This window comes from Rhamphochromis longiceps, linkage group LG8 (assembly GCF_057381845.1).
Source record: "Rhamphochromis longiceps isolate RC_006_pf linkage group LG8, R_longiceps_female_GT1.1, whole genome shotgun sequence".
In the NCBI taxonomy this organism is placed as follows: domain Eukaryota; kingdom Metazoa; phylum Chordata; class Actinopteri; order Cichliformes; family Cichlidae; genus Rhamphochromis; species Rhamphochromis longiceps.
This window is the reverse complement of record NC_140564.1, coordinates 6721729-6748883: the sequence shown is the minus strand read 5'-3', so window position 1 is coordinate 6748883 and position 27155 is coordinate 6721729. Positions and strand designations below refer to the sequence as shown.

General features: G+C 46.9%; 1 protein-coding gene and 2 long non-coding RNA genes across 6 annotated transcripts; 2 read left to right on the top strand and 1 right to left on the bottom strand.

Moving 5' to 3' along the window:
- The first annotated feature begins 14711 nt into the window (after positions 1–14711).
- LOC146663012 (uncharacterized) lies at positions 14712–16454 on the top strand. The gene is made up of 4 exons (XM_085415194.1): positions 14712–15131; positions 15230–15387; positions 15799–15889; positions 16092–16454. The coding sequence occupies exons 1-4, from the start codon at positions 15030–15032 to the stop codon at positions 16434–16436; spliced, it is 696 nt and encodes a 231-aa protein (XP_085271320.1). The 5' UTR covers positions 14712–15029; the 3' UTR covers positions 16437–16454.
- Positions 16455–18660: 2206 nt separating this feature from the next.
- LOC146663011 (uncharacterized) lies at positions 18661–21340 on the top strand. 2 transcript variants are annotated; one of them, XR_014912984.1, is made up of 4 exons: positions 18663–18722; positions 18878–18935; positions 20588–20851; positions 21016–21340. It is a non-coding gene; the product is annotated as an uncharacterized LOC146663011 (long non-coding RNA). The 2 variants fall into 2 exon arrangements; XR_014912983.1 differs by lacking the exon at positions 21016–21340 and having other exon boundaries at positions 18661–18722; positions 20588–20982.
- Positions 21341–22905: 1565 nt separating this feature from the next.
- On the bottom strand, positions 22906–26105 carry LOC146663010 (uncharacterized). 3 transcript variants are annotated; one of them, XR_014912982.1, is made up of 4 exons: positions 26046–26104; positions 25833–25890; positions 23909–24180; positions 22906–23752 (listed from the first exon to the last, which is right to left on the bottom strand). It is a non-coding gene; the product is annotated as an uncharacterized LOC146663010 (long non-coding RNA). The 3 variants fall into 3 exon arrangements; XR_014912981.1 differs by having other exon boundaries at positions 23917–24180; positions 26046–26103; XR_014912980.1 differs by lacking the exon at positions 22906–23752 and having other exon boundaries at positions 23787–24180; positions 26046–26105.
- Between the last annotated feature and the right edge of the window lie 1050 nt (positions 26106–27155).

Below are 27155 nucleotides of genomic sequence, written 5' to 3'. Positions count from 1 at the left end.
TTCCTCGCGGCTGCGTGCAGCGGGGCTAGGGGAGGGTCTGTGCTGACGGACGTGGGTTACTGACCTGGCAACCTGGCTGCCCCTGGGTGGGTCCGGGATGGGCGTGAGGTTCTGGGGGCGCTCCGTCTCTGGGCTGGGGCCCGGGCCGGGCCTCGGGGGCTTGGGTCCTGGTTGGTGTGTTGCCGGGGTTGTGGGCGGGTGGGTGCATGGGGGCCCGGCCCTGGAGCAGGGTGCCGCCGGTGCGTCGAGCCGCCTGGGGGGCTCTTCAACTGGTGGGGGGGATGGTCACATCTTGCAGGAGCTTTCTTCTCTTCAGGAACTCTCTGCAGGAGGGGGAGATACAGGAGAGGTGGAGGAAGATCTCAGCCTGGGCGTTTACCGTCTTATGTAGTCTGGAAGATGTGTGGATGGTGGGGTGGGTGCAGTTTTCTCTGTGGTGGGGTTGGGTGGACTGTCCAGGGCTCTGTGGAGCTGGAGGGCGCTACTGCACTGGGCCCCGGTCTGATGGGCCTGGGCCCCCCTTCCCTGGCGGGTCGCGAAGGGTGGGAGTGCCTACTGGGGTCAGCGGGGGAGCTGGCCCCAGGGAGGGGTTACCTGCCCCTCCCTTCCTTCCCTCCCCATCTCCAGCTGCCTCCCTCTTCCCGCTCCTCCACAACCACCCACACATGCAGGGCCTTGGAGTGGGGGTATGTCACCAGGGTGCAGAGGAGGCTACCCCCCCCCCCCCCCCCCCCCCGTCCCCTTCTGGCTGCCTCTGCCTCAATTTTATCCCACAACTTAGACATTCATCCCTGTTTTCTAAAAAAGGTGTTTCCTACTGTTGGACCACATATTCTGAACATAATTAATACCAGGTCAAGTACCAAGCGAGTTTAAGCATGCAGTTATTCATCCCTTACTCAAGAAGCCAGGCTCACATATTTCAGTTATGTCAAACTCTAGACCTATCTTTAAACTTCCTTTTCTGTGTAAGATCTTGGAAAAGATTATTTACACTCCGCTGATGGATTATCTAAATAACTCTCAAATGTTTGAAGTTTTTCAGTCCGACTTTAAGCCGTTTCACAGCACAGAGACAGCTTTCATAAAGGTTATGAACGATATTCTGGTAGCAATGGACTGTGGTAAACATGCAGTGCTTATACTACTGGATATGACTCCCGCTATTCGACACAGTGGATCAGGACCTGCTGATCTCTCGATTACAGCATTGTGTGGGCAATTCTGGCTTGGCACCCCTGTGGATAAAATCATATCTCTCAAACAGGAGCTTCTGTGTTAAGTTGGGTTTGTCATCATCCTCTGCCTCTGCTGCGGCACGGTTTGGCACAACTGGTAGAAGGAATTTTGAGCACATTACTCCGGTTCTGGCCTCCCTGCACTGGCTTCCAATTGAATTTAGAATTCATTTTAAACTCCTTTTATTGGTTGAGCTGAGCAGCTGTTGCTCTCAGTGCCCAAATCACGGCTGAAACTGAGAGGAGACCAAGCGAATTATGCCTGTGTGTTTCTGTTTTCAGTGTTCACGTCATGTTTTGTTTTCGTACCAGCAATAAAGCTAAGGTTCTCAGTTTCAATTCAGTCTCAGAGTCTCGCATTTGGATCCTCCTCTCCATCCGCCTGCACACAGAGCCCTGACACAATATGTGTCTGGATCATTCATAGACTCAAGAAAAAATACAATAGATCATCATATATTGTTAAAAATGGAGTGTTATGGCATCGGGGGGTAGTTTTAAATAGAGTTGGGAGCTTTTTAAGAGAAAGGCAACAGTTTGTGAAATGAAATGACTGTAATCCACTGTAAATGCTCAACGTATTTAATAAGCTAGGTAATGTAAACTTATACAAAGCTTAAGTTCATCTAACATTTTCTTCCATTTGAGTTAGTTCAACTTATTATTTTTGATCAACTTCAGCTATTTTGCATATTAAGTACCTGCTACTTACAAAAATGTAACGAAATGTTACCATTTTATTTAAATTATATGGCGGATGAGTTCCTTCCCCAAGTGGAGGAGTTCAAGTATCTCGGGGTCTTGTTCGCGAGTGATGGGAGAAGGGAGCCGGAGATCGACAGACGGATTGGGGCTGCAGCTGCAGTAATGCGGACGCTGCACCGGTCCGTCGTGGTGAAGAGGGAGCTGAGTGTAAAAGCGAAGCTCTCAATTTACCGGTCGATCTACGTCCCTACCCTCACCTATGGCCACGAGCTGTGGGTAGTGACCGAAAGAACGAGATCGCGGATACAAGCGGCAGAAATGAGCTTCCTCCGAAGGGTGGCTGGCCTCTCCCTTAGAGATAGGGTGAGAAGTTCGGCCATCCGGGAGGGGCTCAGAGTAGAGCCGCTGCTGCTCCACATCGAAAGGAGCCAGCTGAGGTGGTTCGGGCATCTGACAAGGATGCCTCCTGGGCGCCTCCTGGGTGAGGTGTTCCAGGCATGTCCCACCGGGAGGAGGTCCCGGGGCAGACCCAGGAAACGCTGGAGAGATTATATCTCTCAGCTGGCCTGGGAACGCCTTGGTGTTCCCCCGGATAAGCTGGAGGAGGTGGCTGGGGAGAGGGAGGTCTGGGCCTCTTTGCTTAGGCTGCTGCCCCCGCGACCCGGCCTCGGATAAAGCGGATGAAGATGGATGGATGGATATATGGCGGACATCTTTGGAAGGTTTTGATTCCTGAGATCAATTTGACCCCAAATTAGTCTTTAGATTAATATAACAGCTGGATTTATTTAGATTCTGAGACTAGACAATGGAGTAAAAGTAAAATGTACTCGTCTTTTAACGGTTACTCACTGGTTCTGAGTCTAACAAATTGTTTTTGTTGCATATATTTCTTATTTTTTGCAATACATTTATTGGGGCGTCGACTGCAAGCCTTAAAAACAGTCAACGGATGATTTTGTTTTTATACTATAGACAGTGTGTTATTCTGAGGTATTTGACAACCCCAAGGAAAAGAGAAGTTAACCTTTAGTGATATGACAATGTAGAGAAATGCACGTCTGCCTTTTGAAAGACAAAATTCTAGTTTCAGAATTCTTGTTTCTGTTACAGTGATATTCGTTCCCATACAAATATCACTGTATGGAGAAGCGCCATATCTATTACTTCATCATAGTTCAATTAATTTTGAGTTTTGCAGTATCATTTTTTTCTCCTCTAGTGTAGGTGTACTCAGAGCCGGGTCCTGTGGGGCTTGGCAGTGCTGCTACCGTAGGCCCCGGTCTGGATGGACCTAGGCTCCCTTGCCTTGGTGGGTACCAGAGGACGGGGGTGCCTACTGGGGTCAGCGGGGGAGCTGGCCCTAGGGAAGGGCATCCTCCCCCCTTTTCCTCCCCATCCCCGGCTACCTCCCTCTTCCCGCTCCACCACACTCACCCACACAGGCAGGGCCTTGGGGTGCGGGTGTGTCACCAGGGTGCAGGGGAGACATTCCCACCCCCTCTGTCCCCTTCTGGCCACCTGTGCCTCAATTTTATCTCACAACTTAGACATCCACATTACTTACACTCTCATAACACACACATATATATAGGGCCTTGAGGGTGGGCACGTTAACGGCGTCCAGTGGACGGTCTGTGTACTCAAACCTACCTCTGGCGCCGGTGCCCACCTCTCAATTTTAAATCCATGTAGACATTGAGGGTTCTCGGGAGGGGCCGTGCTAACACCTGCTGCTCTCTGGCAGCAGCACCATGCTCTCCCTTGTTTTAAATGCACTTTAGAACAACACGCAGCAACACTACACATGAGCGGGAGAAGGGAGGTATGGGGTCTTCATACACCCCCGTTCTCTGCTAGCCATCGGGGCGGGGGGGCTGGGAGGAGATGTTGGCTGTCCGATTGGCCTCCCTGCTGCTGCGGAGCCTGGGATGGTCTGCTTGCCTCCACCCCGGGGGGAAGGGTAACATCTCTTGGGTCTGGGTTCTGTTTCCCCCTCTGGGGGCGAGGGTACCTGGACCTGGGGTATAGAGTATGTGTGGGGAGTGTGATTGTGTGTACATGTCCATTTATGTCAATCCTTACGTTGGGTGAGTGCTGAGTGTTTGTATATGTGTGCATGAGGGTGGGAATGCATGTTTGTGTCTGTGTGTGCCTGTTTGTCTGTGTCTATATGTCAGGTCGGGTCTTAGACTCCACCTCTCTGGGAACTCCCAGGCCCTCCAAGGCCTATCTCCCCTCACCACACTCCCTGCCGGTGACTGATGCCCTCAGGGGTCGGTGCATTGGTGGTTCTTGGTGTCCGGGGCTGGGCGCTCAGGTATGTACCAGCTCACTCCCGGTGGCTACTTGGCGGGGCCTGGCGCCTGTTGCTCGGTCAGGCCTCCTCCGGGGTGCGGGGGGCCCTCCGGCCTCTGGGCCTGCAGCTCGGTTCACTCTGGCACAGCTGGCTGCCAGCAGAGCCGGCGGGCCCGCCGGTGCAGCCCCCTCTAGCTTCTGCTTGGTGGCTACTGGGTGACACCTCGTCTGGGGATCCTCAGCCCTTCCCATAAGGGTGGCACGGATGCCCCTCCGGTGGTCCTCCGTGGGCCCTCGCACTCTGGGGCCTCTGGATGTCTGGGGTCTGGATCTCCTCCATGCCTGCTTCATGCCCTGGGGGACAGGGCTATGGCTCTCTACATCCTCTTGCAGACCATTACATGTGGAAACCATTTGAATACAAGCGCGCTGACCCACACAGGTGTGCACACGGGTGTTCACTGCTCGTAGACTTAAATTACACCTTTCTTGGCTGCTACTTGAAAGCACATTGTGCGCTGTCTGTCCTGCGTGCTGCACAACAACATTGAATATTTAGTATTTACTGCTGTTTACACTTAGCTAGATTAATGCGATGATGTTGTGTTTAGCATGTTGCTTTGGGTTTTTTTTTGCTTGTTTTCTATTCTTTCTCTCTCAACAGGTGATCCAGGAGATTTTTTTTCCCCCCTTTCTCACTGTCCCTCTCCCCTTCTGTTTTTCTTTTCCTTCCTCTTTCTCTCTCCCTTTCCTATCCCTCACTCATGTCTGTCCCGTCTGTAACATCTGAAAATAAAATATAATAAACAATAAAAACAAAGGTCGATCAAATGGACCAATACGGCAATGCCACGATGATCCATTTGGCAAAATAAATCCATTGGGTATCCTTGTTGGTGTCACGGTCTGCAGAGACAGGCCGTGCGGTGGTGTGTGTGATGGACCCAGGTGCATACACAAGTGAGTAGACGGGAGTGAACTTAACAGAAAGCGAGCCTTTATTATGGCTGAAGACAAAGTGCACAAACAAAGCAGGGATGGCGTGACTAGACTATAACTAAACTGGGAAAACTAATACTGCGACAAACTAAGAAAACTCAGACTATGATGATCACTGCAAGGACTGACCGTGAAAACATGGAGGTGAGAACACAGACGACGCGACACAGACTGTACGAAACACAGAGACTAAACGAACCAAAAACAAGGAGCACGAGAACAAAACTGAGTCCACAAATACACAAAAGAGTCCAGAACAGGAAGGCGAATGTCCAAAGAGGCCCGAAGGCCAACTCGAGAGGCGACAACACAAAAGTCCAGTCCAACCGTTCCGGAGGCCGGCCACGGGAAAGGTGGCCACGGTGACAGAACAGATCCGGAGGCCGACCGCGCGGAAGGCAGCGGCGGCGGCGAAGGCGGAGCAGTTCAGGGGGCCGGCCGCGCGGAAGGCAGCGGCGGCGGCGAAGCAGTTTAGGGGGCCGGCAGTGCGCAAGGCAGCGGCGGTGGCGAAGCAGTTCAGGGGGCCGGCAGTGCGCAAGGCAGCGGCGGCGGCGAAGCAGTTCAGGGGGCCGGCAGTGCGCAAGGCAGCGGCGGCGGCTCTCCAGTGTCAGGCGTACTGGCCGAGGCCCGGTGGGCACAGGACCAGACGAAGCACAGGCTGAGGCGGGGCCAGACGAAGACTCTGAGGCTGCAGCAGACGAAGACTCTGAGGCTGCAGCTGACGAAGCACAGGCTGGAGCTGCAGCTGACGAAGCGCAGGCTGGAGCTGCAGCTGACGAAGCACAGGCCGGAGCTGCAGCTGACGAAGCACAGGCCGGAGCTGCAGCAGACAAAGCACAGGCCGGAGCTGCAGCAGACGAAGCACAGGCTGGACCAGTGCGAGCTCCCAGCAGGAGCTGATGCAGAGCCAGAGAGATTTGAGACCCCTGGCTGAATGTTAAGCTGACCAGCGGACCGTACTGCTATCGGGGACTGGGCTACAGGAGCTACTGGGGCCTGCGCTACAGGCGGCATTGGAGCTACTGGGGCCTGCGCTACAGGCGGCACTGGAGCTACTGGGGCCTGCGCTACAGGCGGCACTGGAGCTACTGGGGCCTGCGCTACAGGCGGCACTGGAGACTGAACTGAGGGTGGCTGCGAGGGAGCTAACTGAACTGAGGGTGGCTGCGAGGGAGCTAACTGAACTGAGGGTGACTGCGAGGGAGCTAACTGAACTGAGGGTGGCTGCGAGGGAGCTAACTGAACTGAGGGTGGCTGCGAGGGAGCTAACTGAACTGAGGGTGGCTGCGAGGGAGCTAACTGAGCTGTGAAGGGCTGCGAGGGAGCTAACTGAGTTGTGAGAGGCTGCAGACCCTGGCGGCTCCGAGGGCCCCCGAGAGCCAGGCGTGTTCCCCGAAAGATGTGCTGACAATCGGGGGTAGGCCACGGCTTTCCCCGGAGCTCCTCCTCTACGTGGGTGCAAGCTGCTTGCTGCTGCTCACAGAGACCGGACTCCATGATTTCCTTAGTAGGTCTTTCTAAACAACTAAACACTGTACTGTCAGTCTCCGAACACGATTCAGTCATAGTGTCCGGCCCCGGCAAATCAATGCTCATCTCACTCTGCTTCATAGAGGGGACGTGAGGCATGAAAACGCAGTCACTCACCGGAGTTAATGCGGTGCCACGGCGGCGCCGGCGCCGCCCCCTTCTGGTAGCTGGCGCGATGGGCGCTGATGGCACCAATGCAGGGGGTGATGTAGCGGCGATCTCCCGGTCGTCCGCCCACATCCTTGCCAGAAATGAGGCAGGCGAAGTAAAGTCTAAGCGGATTGGAGACGGCGAGCGGCTGGTAGGCTGTGCAGCAGGTGAGAGGTCCTCCTCCGGGATGAGCCAGGGCTTCCACCGGAGCTCGTCCTCCCGATAAGCCCGTAACACCTGCTGCCGCTCTTCCTCGCCAAAGTCTATGGCCTCCGTCGTCTCCGTGTGCCACGCCGTGCGGCCAGACCGCGGTGAAGACGCGGAAGCCGACGGGGCGCGAGCGGAGGGTGTGTCGGTGGCGAGCCTCACCGTTCCAACCGCAACTGCTTCTGGCTCGCGAAGCAGCGGGGAAACGGGACAACAGCAGGGCTCTGGCGGCATAGCCTGCACACTAGGCAGCCGTGGCTGCGGACGGAGTTGGAGAGCGGTGACGAGAAGGTCGGTGATCAGCGGGTGTAGTGCCTCCCATAGCCAGGGAAACACAGACACGCATACTCCCACTTGGCGGGCCAACTCCTCCCGTTCCTCCTCTCCGGAGCACCGCAGCCATCTCCCACATAGCGACTCCACCGTCTGGAGGATCTCCCTCTCTTGTGTCGCTGGGTCCGACATGGTCGCGTCGTACTGTCACGGTCTGCAGAGACAGGCCGTGCGGTGGTGTGTGTGATGGACCCAGGTGCATACACAAGTGAGTAGACGGGAGTGAACTTAACAGAAAGCGAGCCTTTATTATGGCTGAAGACAAAGTGCACAAACAAAGCAGGGATGGCGTGACTAGACTATAACTAAACTGGGAAAACTAATACTGCGACAAACTAAGAAAACTCAGACTATGATGATCACTGCAAGGACTGACCGTGAAAACATGGAGGTGAGAACACAGACGACGCGACACAGACTGTACGAAACACAGAGACTAAATACACATGAGGGATGATCAGGGGAAGTGGATGCACACGGGGAACACAGGTGACACTGATAATCATAACAAGACACGGCAGGAGTGAACGTAACACTGATGGGAGATGGGCAAAGTAAAGCAGGAAGTACACAGAGGTTCAAACAGGAGGAGAGAGAGCACGGGGAGAACGCAGACATAACGGGCTGGGGAAAACATAGAATAAAGCACAAAGAGAGACGAGGGCTCATAAATACACAGAGGGGCACACAGGGGGTAAGAGTCACGAAGGGAAAACACATAAGGAACAACGTAACAGATCAACCCAGGAAGCATGGCCTAAATAAAGAACAAAATACAAAAATACATGAAAACTAAGAATACTGGGCCCACATGGCCCAGGACCATGACAGTTGGTCTTCAGACAACAATTCTGACGGCTAAAGAACCAAATGGGACAGGCAAAAAAAAACAAAAAAGGTGTACTCAGAGCTCCAGCCTTCAAAGGGGTTCAAACAGAGCATGCCCAGGATGTTCTGCGCCATAGCTTGACAGCCCTCTTATTCAACCGACTTTTTTTTCGAATCGAAGGCTTCAGTACAGGTAAGAAAGCAAAAGTTTTGGTTGATTGTATAACTTCTACAATGAAAAGAGAGTTAATACTGGGGGCCAGCGGGGGGGCTTCTTTCCCTCCCCATCTCCAGCTGCCTCCCTCTTCCCGCTCCACCACAATCACCCACACATGCAGGGCCTTGGGGGAGAGGTGTGTCACCAGGGTGCAGGGGAGGCATCCCCCCCCCCCCCCCCCCCGTCCCCTTCTGGCTGCCTGTGCCTCAATTTTATCCCACAACTTAGACATTCACATTACTCACACTCTCATTACACATACATATAGGATCTTGGGGGTGGGCACGATACACGGAATCCAAAAGACTATCAGGGTGTACACCCCACCCCTGGCGTCGTTGCCCACCTCTGAATTGAGGGCTATCAGGAGGGGCTATGCGCTTACCTGCTGCTCTCTGGCAGGTAGCTCCATGTCCTCCTGGGTTTTAAATGCACCTTAGAACACACATGCATCAACACTACATATGAGCGGGCGGAGGGAGGTTTGGAGTCTTCTCTCACCCCCGTTCTCTGCAGCCTGTTGGAGTGGGGGTGCTAGGAGGAGGAGTTGGCTGTCAGATTGGGGTCTGGAGTGTGGGGCCTCCCTGCTGCTGCGGAGTCGGGGCGGTCTGCTTCTCCCCACCGCAGGGAAAAGGGTAACACCACCTGGGTCTGGGTGCAGTTTCCCCCTCCAGGGGCAAGGGTACCTAGACCCGGGGCTTAGAGTACGCTTGGGGAGTGTGATCGTGTGTACAGTGTCTCTTTATGTCTGTCTCCACGTTGGGTGAGTGTGGAGTGAGTGCATATGAGAGCATGAGGGTGGGAATGGATGTTTGTATCTGTGTGTGCCTGTATGTCTGTGTCTATATGTCAGGTTGGGTATCAGACGCCACCTCTCTGGGGACATCTCAGGCCCTCCAAGGTTTGGAGGCCTATCTCCCCCCACCACTTCCCCTACCGGTGGCAGACGCCCTCAGACATCGGTGCGTTGGTGGTTCTTTGTGTCCGGGGATGGGCGTCCAGGTACACACCGGCTCACTCCTTGGTGGCTGCTTGATGGGGCCTGGAGCCTGGGGCTCGCTCGGGCCACTTCGGAGGTGGGGTGCCCCCGGCCTCTCGGCCTGGGGCTCGGTCACTCAGGCACAGCTGGCTGCCGGCGGAGCTCACGGGCGCGTCACTGCAACCCCCCCTGGCTTCTGCTCCGCGGCTGCTGGGTGAGCCCTCATCTGGGACTCTCCTCAGCTCTTTCCGGGACAGTGGCGCGGCTGCCCCTCTGTTGGTCTTCCTTGGTCTCTTGTGTTCTGGGGGCCTCTGGATGTCTGGAGTTTTGATCTCCTCCATACCTGCTTCATGCCCTGGAGGACGGGGCTGTGGTCCCCCCACACCCTCTAGCAGATCATTACATGAAGGAACCTTTTAAAAAAACAAGCGCGTCCATGCTCACAGGTGTACACACAGGTGCTCACACCCACAAACTACACCATTTTTGGCTTCTACCTCAAAGCACACTGTGTTCTGTTGATCTTATGTGCTGCACAATAATGTTTAATATTTAGTATTTACTGTCATATTCCCATAGATCATCGTGATGTTGTTTATTGTATTGCTCTCGTTTTCTTCTGCTTGTTTTCTTTTTTCATTCTCAACAGGTGATCCAGGTGATTGATAGATGTATTTTTGTCTGCTTATTTTGTTGGTTTTTGTTTTTTGCCCTTTATCCCCGTCCCTCTTCTCCGCTGTTTTTCTTTCCCTCTTTCTTTCTCCCTTCTCTTTTCCTCATTCAAGTCTGTCCCGTATCTAGCAAGTGAAAATAAAAAATAAAATAAACAATAAAAGGTGAATCAAATAGACCATTATGGCAAGGCTGGGATGGTCCATTCGGTAAAGTAAATCCGTTGGGCATCTTTCTTCGCCTTTAGACAATAATTCTGATGGCAAAAGAGCCAAACGGGACAGGCGGGGGGGGGGGGGGGGGGGGGGGGGGGCAAGAAAAGCTGATGAACCTCTTGGTAATGTTTGGAGTGATCTATGCACAGCTAGTGCTACTACAATTATTACCAAGGGACTGAATAACACTTTGTTGATTCAGAGTACAGTAGTCTGGAAGCTGGTAAACTATTCCCAAACTTAGAGACTCAAGAGACTGAATCATTGTATCAGAGCACAGTGTCTTGGTTTGTTTGTTTGTTTTTTAAATTTTATTTATTTATTTACTTAATTGTATGTATGCCAAGAGTGAACGAGACATCGATTCACTGATCCACACTACCAGGCTATACAGCAATGACATTGGAATGTCGTTCGGACTGGAGAAGTGTAGTCGGATGGTAACAAAGAGAGGGAAGGTAGTCAGAACTGAGGGGATCAAACTACCAGAAGGCAACATTGCAGACATAGAGGACAGTTACAAGTACCTGGGGATCCCGCAGGCAAATGGGAACCATGAAGAGGCCGCTAGAAAGGCTGCAACCACCAAGTACCTGCAGAGGGTCAGGCAAGTCCTGAGGAGTCAGCTGAACGGTAAGAACAAGATCCGGGCCATGAACACCTACGCCCTGCCCGTGATCAGGTACCCTGCTGGGGTAATAGGCTGGCCAAAGGAGGAGATAGAAGCCACTGACATAAAGACAAGAAAGCTCCTTACCATGCATGGAGGGTTTCACCCCAAGTCCAGCACCCTGAGGCTGTACGCTAAGCGGAAGGAAGGGGGCCGGGGACTGGTGAGTGTCAGCACCACAGTCCAGGATGAGACAACAAACATCCAAGAATACATTGGGAAGATGGCCCCAACTGACCGAGTGCTCAGTGAATACCTCAGGCAGCAGAAACCCAAGAAAGAGGAGGGAGACGAGGAACCATCATGGAAGGACAGGCCCCTGCACGGTATGTACCACCGGCAGATAGAGGAGGTGGCTGATATCCAGAAATCCTACCAATGGCTGGACAAAGCTGGACTGAAAGACAGCACAGAGGCACTAATCATGGCAGCACAAGAACAAGGTCTGAGCACAAGATCCATAGAGGCTGGGGTCTATCACACCAGGCAAGACCCCAGGTGCAGGCTGTGTAAAGATGCCTGCCCCAGAGACAATCCAGCACATAACAGCAGGGTGCAAGATGCTAGCAGGCAAGGCATACATGGAACGCCATAACCAAGTGGCCGGCATAGTGTACAGGAACATCTGTGCCGAGTATAACCTGGAGAGATGGGAGATGCCCCCAAGGGTGGTGGAGAATGACCGAGCTAAGATCCTGTGGGACTTCCAGATACAGACGGACAAAATGGTGGTGGCTAACCAACCGGACATAGTGGTGGTAGACAAACAGAAGAAGACGGCCGTAGTGATCGATGTAGCGGTTCCGAATGACAGCAATATCAGGAAGAAGGAACACGAGAAGCTGGAGAAATACCAAGGGCTCAGAGAAGAGCTCGAGAGGATGTGGAGGGTGAAGGTAACGGTGTTCCCCGTGGTAATCGGAGCACTAGGTGCGGTCACTCCCAAGCTAGGCGAGTGGCTCCAGCAGATCCCGGGAACAACATCGGAGATCTCTGTCCAGAAGAGCGCCGTCCTGGGAACAGCTAAGATACTGCGCAGGACCCTCAAGCTCCCAGGCCTCTGGTAGAGGACCCGAGCTTGAAGGATAAACCGCCCGCAGGGGCGTGCTGGGTGTTTTTTTTATTTTTTTTATTTTTTTATATAATGATTTTGTTATTTTTGTTTTATTTATATATTTATTGTATCTTGTAGGGGTATGAACGAATTTCTAAACACAAAGCAGTTCAAAGACGTATAAACAGATGATCTTCATAAGATAAGATAAGATAAGATAAGATAAGATAGAACTTTATTAATCCCTCGGGTGGGTTCCTCTGGGAAATTCGATTTCCAAAAAAGCACAGCACCGACAGAAGTTACAGAGTTACAGAATATTATATATATATATATACACACACACACACACACACACATATATATAATACAGAGACAATATAAATAAAATATACGAAGGGGATAAATAAAATAAATAGGAATAAAAAATAAAAATACAAGTGAATTGCACATTTCAAGTATTGAGGTCTATTGCACTGTTGACTATTTACAAAAGTATTGCACAAAAGGTATTGCACAGTGAGGTGAAGAGGCACTACAGCTTAGTTGTTCCCCCCTCCTTTGTCCTCCTGTTTCCCCTCCCTCTCCCCTCCAGAGAGGAGTTAAACAGTTTGATGGCGTGTGGGACAAAGGAGTTTTTAAGTCTGACACAAGAAAGACACAAGAAAAAGAAAATTATGAATTTCAGTGATTGTCTCAGTTTAGAAAGTTGCTAAATCATGCTTATTCAGATTGTACAATTAACTTTCCAAAAATGGAGTTACTGGCTTTGTTGTTTTTTGGAACGTTATGGAATTGCAAAAACATGATGACATGATAATAACTGTATTTTACATAGTGTGTATATTATATTAGAAATATGTTTGGGGGGGGGGGGGGGGGGGGGTTGTCAATATTGAGGTTTTCGATTCTAGCCAATCATTTTATGTTTCCGAGGATAGTAGGCGGGTCCAGGTACGTACGTTCTTTTAGAGCAGAGCTACAGATTAAAAATGCCCAAGGCGAATCGATCAAAAGTCTGGCTGTACTTCACAGCAAAATATGCAAACTCAGCAGCCTGCAACAAGTGCTTTTAAGGTGATAATTTTTTCGGCTTCCATCGAACCCGATCGAACCACAGAAGTGAAGGTAAGCTATTTACATCGTATCATACCCACGATTACAACCACCAAAGGCCAGCACTGTCAGTGTCCCAGAAGACTCCAGTGGCAGTCGATGTTCTAAAAGACAGCATTAAGGAGTCCCTTGCAAGGAAGTTCTCCAGGGAAGACTTTGTGAACATGACAAATAAAGCAACCATTTTAGGCACAGACTATAATATTGGCATGATGCTGCCGTTTGGCTCAACAGGAGGCCTACCTGACTTTGCAGAAATCCATCAAATAATCATTGTGCACAGAACTCCTGTGTTTGTTCTGAAGTTGCTTAGAGGCTGGTACTGTGAACACCTGAGGAGTTTCAAAGTAGAGCCCACAGGAGAGACAGAAATCCTTAAACATTCTGAACTGAAAGAAACATGGCTGCATACAATACAGCAGATGGCCGTATGGTGTCCCTTAAACACTTCATTTGCACATCAGAGTAAGTGTAATGGGTTGATTATTTCTGTTATATCAAATGTTTGTGCACTTATTGAAATTATTGAAAAAATATATTATTTTACCAACAACTATATGGGCGGGCGTCCTGTCTTATTTGTTTATTGTAATGTTTATTTAACAGGAACAACACATATAACATTGAAAAAGAAAATGGAAACATGTGATGCATACTTAACCCTCCTCTATTCTATTGCCCTTATCTCCCTCTTCTTAAAATGACAATCAAAAATTATTTATTCAAAATTCTACTGAACTAAATCTCTGCTTTTATTTCTCTGGCAGAAGATAATGAAGAAAATATATGCATGTAAGCTTATCAACTATTAATAACCTGTCTCAATTTCTTTTCTTTCTCTGTCTCTACAGCTGAGGAAACACAAACCAAAAAACAATGGCAGTCCAGTTAAGAGTCGTTTTAGAAGAACACAGCATTCAAAAGTTGACACTTCCAACAGGAATTCCTAATACAGTGGACGGGGATACATGGGGAATTTGGACTGCTATACCAAGACAAAGACTTTGACAATCAGTTTTTCAGTGTCATCTCGACTGCTGACTTGTATGACAAGGCCACTGTTAAAGTGATCCTTAAAGAGCCAGTAATCACCCTTGACTTACAACCAGCATGTGAATCAGGATCATCGTCTGCATTGAACTCTTCGACTTCAGTGAGCACCCATCCTGCAAGTACTACTGAAACGGACATCTGCCCTGCCAGTCATGATGCACCCTCACAGGTGTCCGACTGCGCATCGTCAAGGTCCAGTGACACCATCATTCTCCCTGATTCATGTCACCCTGCTGCCAGTGCCATTTCAAGTACCGGAGTTTTCCCGAGACATACAACTAATCCTCGCTGAGGCAAACAACTCATATCGCAACACTGGAAGACCTTTCATGGATGCCAGTGTTAAATCAGCAACAATGCAAGACCTTGCAAAAGTAATTTTTTCGTACACTGCTTACCCAACCAATCAGCAGATCCTCTCAGTGCCTGAAGCCTTGGTTTCAAAGTTTGCGTGTCTTAAGGAGCCAGGATCATTTGCCGGCTTATATGGCTGGCAGCAGCGCATAAAAAACAAGATGCACAATTACCGTGCCAAGCTAAGATCTCGAAAATTTTCTTACCCGGAAATTGAAATTAATGCCTTAAAAAGGAAGCATCCAGCTGATGCAGTGCCATCAAAGAATGTAAAAAAGCCAAAAAAAAGCAGAGGTTAATTATCTCCCTCCGCATCCTACTGGAGAAACCCAAGAGACACTGGAGAAAGAGAGGCTGGAATTAATTTATGAAATAACAAAGAAAAACAACGCAAAGATAATTGCAGAAAAAATGAATAAAACGTTCTCTAGCCGAAGACTTGGAGTGGTCAGCCTCTGCCCCTCTGTGGGTGAGTTAAAAGAAAGGTGGCCAGCATTATTCACTGAGGCTCAGGTGAGTATGTGTGATAACTATTCCTATCCACCAAAAAACAAATGTCAAACAAATGTCAACAAATTGAAATGTCATTTTTTTGTCCCCTTACTTCTTAGCTCATCGAAGAGTTCAGACGCATCACCACAGTTTCTTTGGTGGAGACATTCATGCTGAAACTTGATGAGTACACACCAGGTCTTTTGCAGCTTATGCCTGCCAAAGGAGGAGCTGCTGGTTTCAAGATGAGACCTCTGCTGGACACTTTGAATGACCTATGTTATTTGACTTTTTTCACAAATATGTAATTATGGAGGGCTGCAGTGGGTAGCAAGAAGGTCCTGGGTTCAAATCCTGGCCCAGGGTCTTTATGCATGGAGTTTGCATGTTCTCCCTGTGCATGTGTGGGTTCCCCCCAGGTACTCCAGCTTCCTCCCACAGTCAGAGAGCATGGCTGTCAGGTTAATTGGTCTCTCCAAATTGTCCTTAGGTTTGAGTGTGTGCGTGGTTGTTTATCCTGTCTGTCTCTATGTTTCCTTGTGATTGGCTGTCCAGGGTGTACCCAGCCTCTCACCTGTTGAAAGCTGGAGAGAGGCATCAGCCATGTTTTTGTTTTTAAGGAATTCAGTCTTAATGTAAGTAAATCACTCGACTTAGTCTTTTCACTAAATTGTATCTCCCTACAGACACAGAGCATCGAGAAGAAAAGGGATCTCCTTATCTGCTGCCTCATTAGCTACCTCGGGGAAAGACAAGAAGATCTTTTTCATGACTGCCAGGTTTGTCATATTGATAACAGTTCACTTATTAACTCAAGGGATCCTAATGTTCTTCTCTCCTGTCCTCTCCTATCCCCTGTTCTCCCCTTCTCTATCCATCGTGTCCACTCCCCTCTTCAGATCAACTGAAATATATTGAAAAAGCATCTTAAATAAAATAAAACATGTGTATGCTTTTTGTTTCTTTCTTTTTAACACGTAGGAATGTGAGGATTACACAGACAATATGATGAAGGTGATCGTGATCCACAACATCATGGCTGAGGAAGATCCATCAGATGTGTCCATTGTGATTGAGGGAAACCAAGTGATGGAGGGATGTGGAAGCCGAGCAAAGGCATGTGTACTGCTGATGGGACTGATATATGCCCTCAACCTCGAATATCCGAAGGAGCTGAAGAACACATCTGACACTTTTCAAAAACTGTTTTTGGAACTTGACGGGGCGAAACTACTGAAAAGGGTCCACGGCCTCAAAAATAAGCTTATGCAATGCACACACCTTTCCCCTCTTGTTCCCAGAGGACATAGCTTGGTGGAGCTGTAATTTTTCTTCTGACAGCAAGCACAGAAACTATTGCATGTTGGTGTTAGTGTTCTGTTCTATCTGTTTGATAACGTACATGCACAGAAACAACTTGTAGAGTTTCTGTGCTTTTGGCTTTTAAAATGGACTGAGTGGCCTTTGAAAGTGTTGTCTGCATTAGCTGTTGTGTTGCACTTTATTCTGTATTTTTATGGAATAAAAACTTTGAGATGAGGAACCATTTTTTTTTTGGGGGGGGGGGGGGGGGGTGCATTTTACCTTATATGAATAGGTAATGTTTATCAACTGATAATAATTAAATTTTATTAGTAATTATCAGGTATTACCAACTAGCAAACATGAGATAATTTTACCTCATTTCAATGAGTAAGCAGCTGTTGAATGTATACATAAATATGGGGTAAATTTTACCCAATTTAATTAAGTATTTCATAGCTTTTTATTGAAGTTATTTTATACACAATATATTGAACTAAATCTACCCCAAAAAAGTCAATGCAAATTGTTACCTCAGATTTATTGGGTAGATTCTATAGATGACTTCTTACAGTGTACTGTCAAAGGAGGTAACACCTCAAATCTGATGAAACACCTGGCGACGCATAGTGTTTTTTTAAAAGCCGAGAAATGCGGCGTATTTGATAGCTTGCTGCGAGACCTCACACCGAGCACATCTACTGCGGGTGTGGTGCCTGTTATCGGACCCGGAGTCAGCAACATCCCCCAAAAACCCGAAGAGGAGAGTCCTGGCCCCTAGCCCTGCCAGTGTAGCAGAAATGATGAGGATGATGATGCAGCAGCAGCCGTTCTTCTCTGCGTGAGTAACTTCATGTTGTTCGTGTGTAATTTACGTTGAGTAGGCTAACCACGTTATTACATTAATGCATGTAAGGTGAACTAGCAAACATCATCATAGCTACATGCGGCTGTCTTCTTGTTTGATGGCAGATACTCCCTTCACCCTGGCCAAAAAGGCTAAAATGACCAAAGAAAAAGTGGAAAACAGTTAAACATGAGAGGTTTTTGGACAAAGTTTGTGTTTTTCCATTGTTTAAGCACTGCTTCCAGCCAGGAGTGATACCATATATGCCCTATAGCTGCAGAGAAGACTAACATTGTTATCTTTTTACAAAAAAAAAAACAGCTGAACATGAGAGGTTTTTGGACAAAGTTTGTGTTCTTCATTCTTTAAGCACCAGTTCGAGCACCGTTTAAGCACCGGCACCGTTTCAAAAGTATCGTTTTGGTACTGGTATCGGATAAAACCTAAACGATACCCATCCCAGGCGTGAGTTAGGATTTGCAAGATGGTAGTGAAACCTACTTTAATTTATGGTTTGAAATGATAGCACTGTGCTTGTGGCAGCATAGCTGAAGATGTTAAGATTTATATTGGGAGTGACTAGAATGAAAAAAAAATAGAAATCAGCATATCAGACAGACAGTTCACGTGGAGTAGTTTTGGGACAAAGTAGGAGAGTCAAGGCTACGATAGTTTGGACTTGTGCAGAGGAGAGATAGTGGATATAATGGACAACGGGTGTTGAATTTGGAGTTGCCAGGGAGGAGCCAAAGATGAAGAACAGATACATGGATGTTGTGAAAGAGGACATGCAGAGGGTTGGTGTGACAGAGGAGGATGCTAGGGAAAGCGGATGATGTAGGCAGATGATATAGAGACCGCTGGAAGAAGAAGGTGTCATATACTGGGTTATGTTAGTGCCTGTGTTGAGCTGTGGGGGGCATTGCGGCTTTACGCCATCTGATATGCTTTTGCGTTAGGGCTGCCTAGTGGGAGTTTTATTCTTAGCTGTCGTACCTGTTGTTGTGTTGTTAGAACTGATGCTGAGCATATATGGAAGAAATATAGTATCATCAGAATTCAAGTATTTTTAGACATTGAATTTATGACACTGAATTTTTATCCTCCAAATTTCCCTGCAAAAATATTCACCTGCAAAAATTCACCTGCAAAAATTCACCTGCAAAAAATTCACCTGCAAAAATTCACCTGAAAAAAATTCACCTGCAAAAATTCACCTGAAAAAAATTCACCTGCAAAAATTCACCTGCAAAAATTCACCTGAAAAAATTCACCTGAAAAAAATTCACCTGCAAAAATTCACCTGCAAAAATTCAACTGCAAAAGTGATGAACTTTAATGACCCAAGCCAGAGCAATCAGCACCAGATCGAGTCGAGTGGCTCTCAGCCAATTAAATTACGCTGTTTGATCACATGACACCGTTAGCCAGCAGTGTGTCTCCTAAAAGAGAGCTGTTTAAAGGTGAGTGATTAAGTTTTTCTCCTAAATAGAGATCATTACAGAACGCCTAGTCCTACTTAAAATCCCATTTATTTTTATTTTATCATCTACTCGAACTAAGGAAAACGTTTGACTAACTCAAAGACAATTTTCACGCCTCCCCTGCCTGACTGCAGAGGCAGTTTTGAATTTAGGAGCGCCAAGATGGCAGCGGCAAACCCTGGCGGCTCTCCGGTGAGTATATATATTTTTTTATCTTCAAGTTTGTCTTTTGAAACCTTAATTTTATTTAAATCCGTTGCTCACGTATAAAGTACACAGACGGGGTCTTTGCTCAACTCGTCTGAGGCGTGTCTCACTAAGCGCTACATGCTAGCATCCTGCTAACCGAGCTACCCTTTACATGCTGTGCTTTAGAAAATAGGATACTCGTTAAAAAAAATACTCCGCAGATATTGATAGATAGACGAACACTGCAAATATAATGTTGGAAACGAGAACGGCCTTTGGTGAAGGGGTAAAATACACCATGAATAAAGCCAATAGAGCCATAGGCTGCCATGGTTGCAGAACAGCCTGATTTAATGACAAGAATGGGGAAGAGTGAGGTGAAGTGAACCACAGCCACAAAACACGGTCAGACAAGGCGGCAAAAGGGCAGTGATCTGTCCGTCAGTATGAAGTTGGTGTGTGCTTTGGTGAACAAAAACTCCAGACTGGTAGCAGGAAGATGGGAGACTCGTGTTTCACTGGAATAGTGGTGAATTAAAACATCCTTTGTTGGGGACATTTCGGTGTAAATGCATCCATACAGGCAAGACAGAGGCAGACTAGACAGTGAAGAAAACAAGGCAAACATTAGAAATATAAAAACGGAAATATAGGATGAGTCGGGGATGAGTTCCTGCCCCAAGTGGAGGAGTTCAAGTATCTCGGGGTCTTGTTCGCGAGTGATGGGAGAAGGGAGCCGGAGATCGACAGACGGATTGGGGCTGCAGCTGCAGTAATGCGGACGCTGCACCGGTCCGTCGTGGTGAAGAGGGAGCTGAGTGTAAAAGCGAAGCTCTCAATTTACCGGTCGATCTACGTCCCTACCCTCACCTATGGCCACGAGCTGTGGGTAGTGACCGAAAGAACGAGATCGCGGATACAAGCGGCAGAAATGAGCTTCCTCCGAAGGGTGGCTGGCCTCTCCCTTAGAGATAGGGTGAGAAGGTCGGCCATCCGGGAGGGGCTCAGAGTAGAGCAGCTGCTGCTCCACATCGAAAGGAGCCAGCTGAGGTGGTTCGGGCATCTGACAAGGATGCCCCCTGGGCGCCTCCTGGGTGAGGTGTTCCAGGCATGTCCCACCGGGAGGAGGCCCCGGGGCAGACCCAGGACACGCTGGAGAGATTATATCTCTCGGCTGGCCTGGGAACGCCTTGGTATTCCCCCGGATAAGCTGGAGGAGGTGGCTGGGGAGAGGGAGGTCTGGGCCTCTTTGCTTAGGCTGCTGCCCCCGCGACCCGGCCTCGGATAAAGCGGATGAAGATGGATGGATGGAAATATAGGATTAATATAACATACAATTAGGGAAAATGTAAGGAACACAATGTAAATGATATTGTAAAGTCATTAAAACAGCATACTCTGATTAAAAGAAACACATAATTGGGTAGGATAATAACAATAATAATGTTAAAAAACATGTACAAGATGGGTATGTATACTTGTAGCCAGAATACTATAAAGTTGTAGCATGCCAGACCATCTTGATTGAATGTAACTTCGCTCCACACAAGTTTTATGGTAGACATATTCATATTGGTATCTAATAAATGATTAATTCTTAGATTTTATCGAACGTTAATTTATAAATTGTTTCTGTCTTTATGTGTTTGTTTCAGATTATGCAAGATGAAATTATTCAGTCAGCAAGACACTTGCTGCAGTTGCTGACATCATCCAACTGAACTGCTGCTGTGATGAATCAGAATACAAGATTTACTTTAGCAAGACTTATGAGTTAATGCTACATTTAACTAAATTGTTATATATTTTTTGTGTCCAATATTGTCTCCATATGATTTTGTTTTTTGCAACATCTTGCAGAGAACAGAGTCAAGGTACCAGCTTGGTCAACCCTAAAAGACCATCTGTTCAATGACCAGGTGAAAAAGTCATAAACTAAACACTCTGCATGAGCATGGAATTTAGGATGCAACTTTATATCTTACCTGCTCTACACTCAGGGCTTGAATTACAACAACAGTCAATCACATAAAAAAAATACTTTTGGTAGTTCTGTGTCTCTGTCTCTCTCCTCCAAACCCAGATGGCTGCTGGTACTGAACCGGGTTCTGCTGGAGGTTTCTTCTTGTTAAAGGGGAGTTTTTCCTCTGCACTGTCACTTCATGCTGCTCAGTGTGAGGGATTGTTGAGGTTGAGTCCATATGTCCTGCGAACAACTGCTGGGCAATGACACCATGCAATCTTCTGGGATTCCTTGGATAGAAAACCTGTGAACTGCACTTGTCCTTGGTCTTCACAGCTCACCTTTTTACTGTTTATTGAATCAAAATGCTCCAGTGACATGGATTCTACATTGTAACTGATGTGATGTTCTATAAAGTGGTTTTAATAAAAAAAGGCAAAAATTAGTTTGTTTCTTTATTCAATTTTTGAACAGTGATACTCATTCAGTAAACGCAAATTATTTACATGGCAGTGCACTATAGGCATAAATCTAGACCCCTAGATAAAACATGATGGCATTATAGCAGTGACAACTCCTCCACAGTAGCAGGTGGGATTTCTTTTTTGAGGACGGCTCCTTTTACCTGTCACTACAGATGGTCTGTTTGTTTTGATCAAGAGCCTTTTTTGGGCAGCTGAAGAGGAGAAGTCTATCTTATGGCCAACCTCTGACTGTATCTTGGTCACATTACCCAGCAAAACCCAGTATGCAGGTTCACCTGTAACAGTCCTTGTGCCACAGATCAACACTGTTGCTCCTGGGTGAGGTGTTCCAGGCATGTCCCACCGGGAGGAGGCCCCGGGGCAGACCCAGGACACGCAGGAGAGATTATATCTCTCGGCTGGCCTGGGAACGCCTTGGTATTCCCCCGGATAAGCTGGAGGAGGTGGCTGGGGAGAGGGAGGTCTGGGCCTCTTTGCTTAGGCTGCTGCCCCCGCGACCCGGCCTCGGATAAAGCGGATGAAGATGGATGGATGGAAATATAGGATTAATATAACATACAATTAGGGAAAATGTAAGGAACACAATGTAAATGATATTGTAAAGTCATTAAAACAGCATACTCTGATTAAAAGAAACACATAATTGGGTAGGATAATAATTAATAATTAAAAAAACTAAAAAAAAAAACCATGTACAAGATGGGTATGTATACTTGTAGCCAGAATTTAACAACTATAAAGTTGTAGCATGTCAGTACCTTACCCCATCCATTGTATCCACACTTTCAGAAAAGGATATGGTCAATATCTTTACAAATACTATCTAAACTTAAACGGGATATTCCCTCTGCTTCTTCTGCTTCTCGTATACACCCTCAGGGTTTGTGATCAGCCAGCGGCTGATATGATCATTAATCCTGTAAAATAATATTCTTTCGGTTTATGAATCTGTTTGCATGGATTTCTTAATCCGTTTCCACTGTTAGCAGTAGTTGTGCATGCAGTTTTGGTGTGCTGCTCTCCAAGACTACAAGCTGCGTTAAAGTTGGAAGTAACTGGCCGATGTTCCACTGTTGAAGATCAGCTGTGCCCATTTGTTGCACATTGTGGGTATGGAGAAGTTGAGGCTCTTGCAGGCTACCCACAATTTCCCCAAACTGAGCGATTATACATCTTGCTTACATATTTGTATCTTGTGTCACTAAAAATGCATTTTATTTTAATTTTATACATTGATTAATGACCTGCAGAATCTCCTTATCATATTAAGTGATTCATAATTGTCACTTTATGCTTTCTCCATCTTGAAAGTGATTACATCCTTTAGGTTCATTTTCTGCAGGCAGGTTTCTGACAGAACAGGCAGATTTAGAATATAACATGCAGCGTTCTATAGATGGACACATAAAGAAATGAAAAATTACATGTATGTGCTAACTTTCTAAACACTGTTACATTAATGATTAAGTAGATAAAACATTTATGTCAGCCTTGGCTCATAGTTCATTTAAAGACAAGAACTTTGTGTGTGTGTTTCAGGTACTGCACTCTCAAAGACTGAATGAACCAGCATTGCAGCCATGGGTCACTGTGAGCATCACAGGGAAGGTTGAAGCCGCCCACTCCAGCTGTAAGGCCGGAGTCACGGAGACCTGCACCCACGTCACTGCTCTTCTGTTTAATGTAGAAGCAACAGTGTTGATCTGTGGCACAAGGACTGTTACAGGTGAACCTGCATACTGGGTTTTGCTGGGTAATGTGACCAAGATACAGTCAGAGGTTGGCCATAAGATAGACTTCTCCTCTTCAGCTGCCCAAAAAAGGCTCTTGATCAAAACAAACAGACCATCTGTAGTGACTGGTAAAAGGAGCCGTCCTCAAAAAAGAAATCCCACCTGCTACTGTGGAGGAGTTGTCACTGCTATAATGCCATCATGTTTTATCTAGGGGTCTAGATTTATGCCTATAGTGCACTGCCATGTAAATAATTTGCGTTTACTGAATGAGTATCACTGTTCAAAAATTGAATAAAGAAACAAACTAATTTTTGCCTTTTTTTATTAAAACCACTTTATAGAACATCACATCAGTTACAATGTAGAATCCATGTCACTGGAGCATTTTGATTCAATAAACAGTAAAAAGGTGAGCTGTGAAGACCAAGGACAAGTGCAGCTCACAGGTTTTCTATCCAAGGAATCCCAGAAGATTGCATGGTGTCATTGCCCAGCAGTTGTTCGCAGGACATATGGACTCAACCTCAACAATCCCTCACACTGAGCAGCATGAAGTGACAGTGCAGAGGAAAAACTCCCCTTTAACAAGAAGAAACCTCCAGCAGAACCAGAACCCGGTTCAGTACCAGCAGCCATCTGGGTTTGGAGGAGAGAGACAGAGACACAGAACTACCAAAAGTATTTTTTTTATGTGATTGACTGTTGTTGTAATTCAAGCCCTGAGTGTAGAGCAGGTAAGATATAAAGTTGCATCCTAAATTCCATGCTCATGCAGAGTGTTTAGTTTATGACTTTTTCACCTGGTCATTGAACAGATGGTCTTTTAGGGTTGACCAAGCTGGTACCTTGACTCTGTTCTCTGCAAGATGTTGCAAAAAACAAAATCATATGGAGACAATATTGGACACAAAAAATATATAACAATTTAGTTAAATGTAGCATTAACTCATAAGTCTTGCTAAAGTAAATCTTGTATTCTGATTCATCACAGCAGCAGTTCAGTTGGATGATGTCAGCAACTGCAGCAAGTGTCTTGCTGACTGAATAATTTCATCTTGCATAATCTGAAACAAACACATAAAGACAGAAACAATTTATAAATTAACGTTCGATAAAATCTAAGAATTAATCATTTATTAGATACCAATATGAATATGTCTACCATAAAACTTGTGTGGAGCGAAGTTACATTCAATCAAGATGGTCTGGCATGCTACAACTTTATAGTATTCTGGCTACAAGTATACATACCCATCTTGTACATGTTTTTTAACATTATTATTGTTATTATCCTACCCAATTATGTGTTTCTTTTAATCAGAGTATGCTGTTTTAATGACTTTACAATATCATTTACATTGTGTTCCTTACATTTTCCCTAATTGTATGTTATATTAATCCTATATTTCCATCCATCCATCTTCATCCGCTTTATCCGAGGCCGGGTCGCGGGGGCAGCAGCCTAAGCAAAGAGGCCCAGACCTCCCTCTCCCCAGCCACCTCCTCCAGCTTATCCGGGGGAATACCAAGGCGTTCCCAGGCCAGCCGAGAGATATAATCTCTCCAGCGTGTCCTGGGTCTGCCCCGGGGCCTCCTCCCGGTGGGACATGCCTGGAACACCTCACCCAGGAGGCGCCCAGGGGGCATCCTTGTCAGATGCCCGAACCACCTCAGCTGGCTCCTTTCGATGTGGAGCAGCAGCTGCTCTACTCTGAGCCCCTCCCGGATGGCCGACCTTCTCACCCTATCTCTAAGGGAGAGGCCAGCCACCCTTCGGAGGAAGCTCATTTCTGCCGCTTGTATCCGCGATCTCGTTCTTTCGGTCACTACCCACAGCTCGTGGCCATAGGTGAGGGTAGGGACGTAGATCGACCGGTAAATTGAGAGCTTCGCTTTTACACTCAGCTCCCTCTTCACCACGACGGACCGGTGCAGCGTCCGCATTACTGCAGCTGCAGCCCCAATCCGTCTGTCGATCTCCGGCTCCCTTCTCCCATCACTCGCGAACAAGACCCCGAGATACTTGAACTCCTCCACTTGGGGCAGGAACTCATCCCCGACTCATCCTATATTTCCGTTTTTATATTTCTAATGTTTGCCTTGTTTTCTTCACTGTCTAGTCTGCCTCTGTCTTGCCTGTATGGATGCATTTACACCGAAATGTCCCCAACAAAGGATGTTTTAATTCACCACTATTCCAGTGAAACACGAGTCTCCCATCTTCCTGCTACCAGTCTGGAGTTTTTGTTCACCAAAGCACACACCAACTTCATACTGACGGACAGATCACTGCCCTTTTGCCGCCTTGTCTGACCGTGTTTTGTGGCTGTGGTTCACTTCACCTCACTCTCCCCCATTCTTGTCATTAAATCAGGCTGTTCTGCAACCATGGCAGCCATTCACTCTATGGCTCTATTCATGGTGTATTTTACCCCTTCACCAAAGGCCGTTCTCGTTTCCAACATTATATTTGCAGTGTTCGTCTATCTATCAATATCTGCGGAGTATTTTTTTTTAACGAGTATCCTATTTTCTAAAGCACAGCATGTAAAGGGTAGCTCGGTTAGCAGGATGCTAGCATGTAGCGCTTAGTGAGACACGCCTCAGACGAGTTGAGCAAAGACCCCGTCTGTGTACTTTATACGTGAGCAACGGATTTAAATAAAATTAAGGTTTCAAAAGACAAACTTGAAGATAAAAAAATATATATACTCACCGGAGAGCCGCCAGGGTTTGCCGCTGCCATCTTGGCGCTCCTAAATTCAAAACTGCCTCTGCAGTCAGGCAGGGGAGGCGTGAAAATTGTCTTTGAGTTAGTCAAACGTTTTCCTTAGTTCGAGTAGATGATAAAATAAAAATAAATGGGATTTTAAGTAGGACTAGGCGTTCTGTAATGATCTCTATTTAGGAGAAAAACTTAATCACTCACCTTTAAACAGCTCTCTTTTAGGAGACACACTGCTGGCTAACGGTGTCATGTGATCAAACAGCGTAATTTAATTGGCTGAGAGCCACTCGACTCGATCTGGTGCTGATTGCTCTGGCTTGGGTCATTAAAGTTCATCACTTTTGCAGTTGAATTTTTGCAGGTGAATTTTTGCAGGTGAATTTTTTTCAGGTGAATTTTTTCAGGTGAATTTTTGCAGGTGAATTTTTGCAGGTGAATTTTTTTCAGGTGAATTTTTGCAGGTGAATTTTTTTCAGGTGAATTTTTGCAGGTGAATTTTTTGCAGGTGAATTTTTGCAGGTGAATTTTTGCAGGTGAATATTTTTGCAGGGAAATTTGGAGGATAAAAATTCAGTGTCATAAATTCAATGTCTAAAAATACTTGAATTCTGATGATACTATATTTCTTCCATAAGCACATGTTCAATAAAGCAGCATTATAAGGAAAGAATCACAAAGGAAACTGCTGGAAAGTGTCATGGCACTGGGTCACAGACCCAGTGTGTGTACTTTCTGGTGAAAGTTAGGTGAGCAACGCAAGTCAGGCTCTAACTGACAGCACAAGGTATCTGGCTTGACAATGAACAACAGGAAAGGGCAAAATTCAAACTGGGTGAACAGCAGTGTCCACCTGGATGGGATGGAAGTTGAGCCTTGGATTGATCTCAGATATTCCAAGTTCTTTTATTTTTCCACATCAAAAACAGTTGCTTGACCCCCCTGCACGCAGTGTTTCCACTCCTCCAATGTTTGCAAGCCACTCACAGTTCCCACATCATACTTTGTGCTAGATCAGCCTGATGCTGGAACAGCACTGCCCCAAACTAGATTGCAATTGTAAACATCATGCTGATGCTCATATTATTTCTTTAACATTTTATTACTTTACATTAATTCTGCAACACCTGCAAAATGCTGCCTGTCAGATTTGGCATACCAGCTGTACAAATGTATGCTGACTTGGATTTTCTGCTAAAAGACAGTCTGAATGGTGTTGAGGATGCAGAATCACAAAGTGAGAGGTTTATTGAAGCGAGATGATTTAATTTACAAGGATGTGTCTATGGCTGTATTTCTGTTGATTTGAAAAGA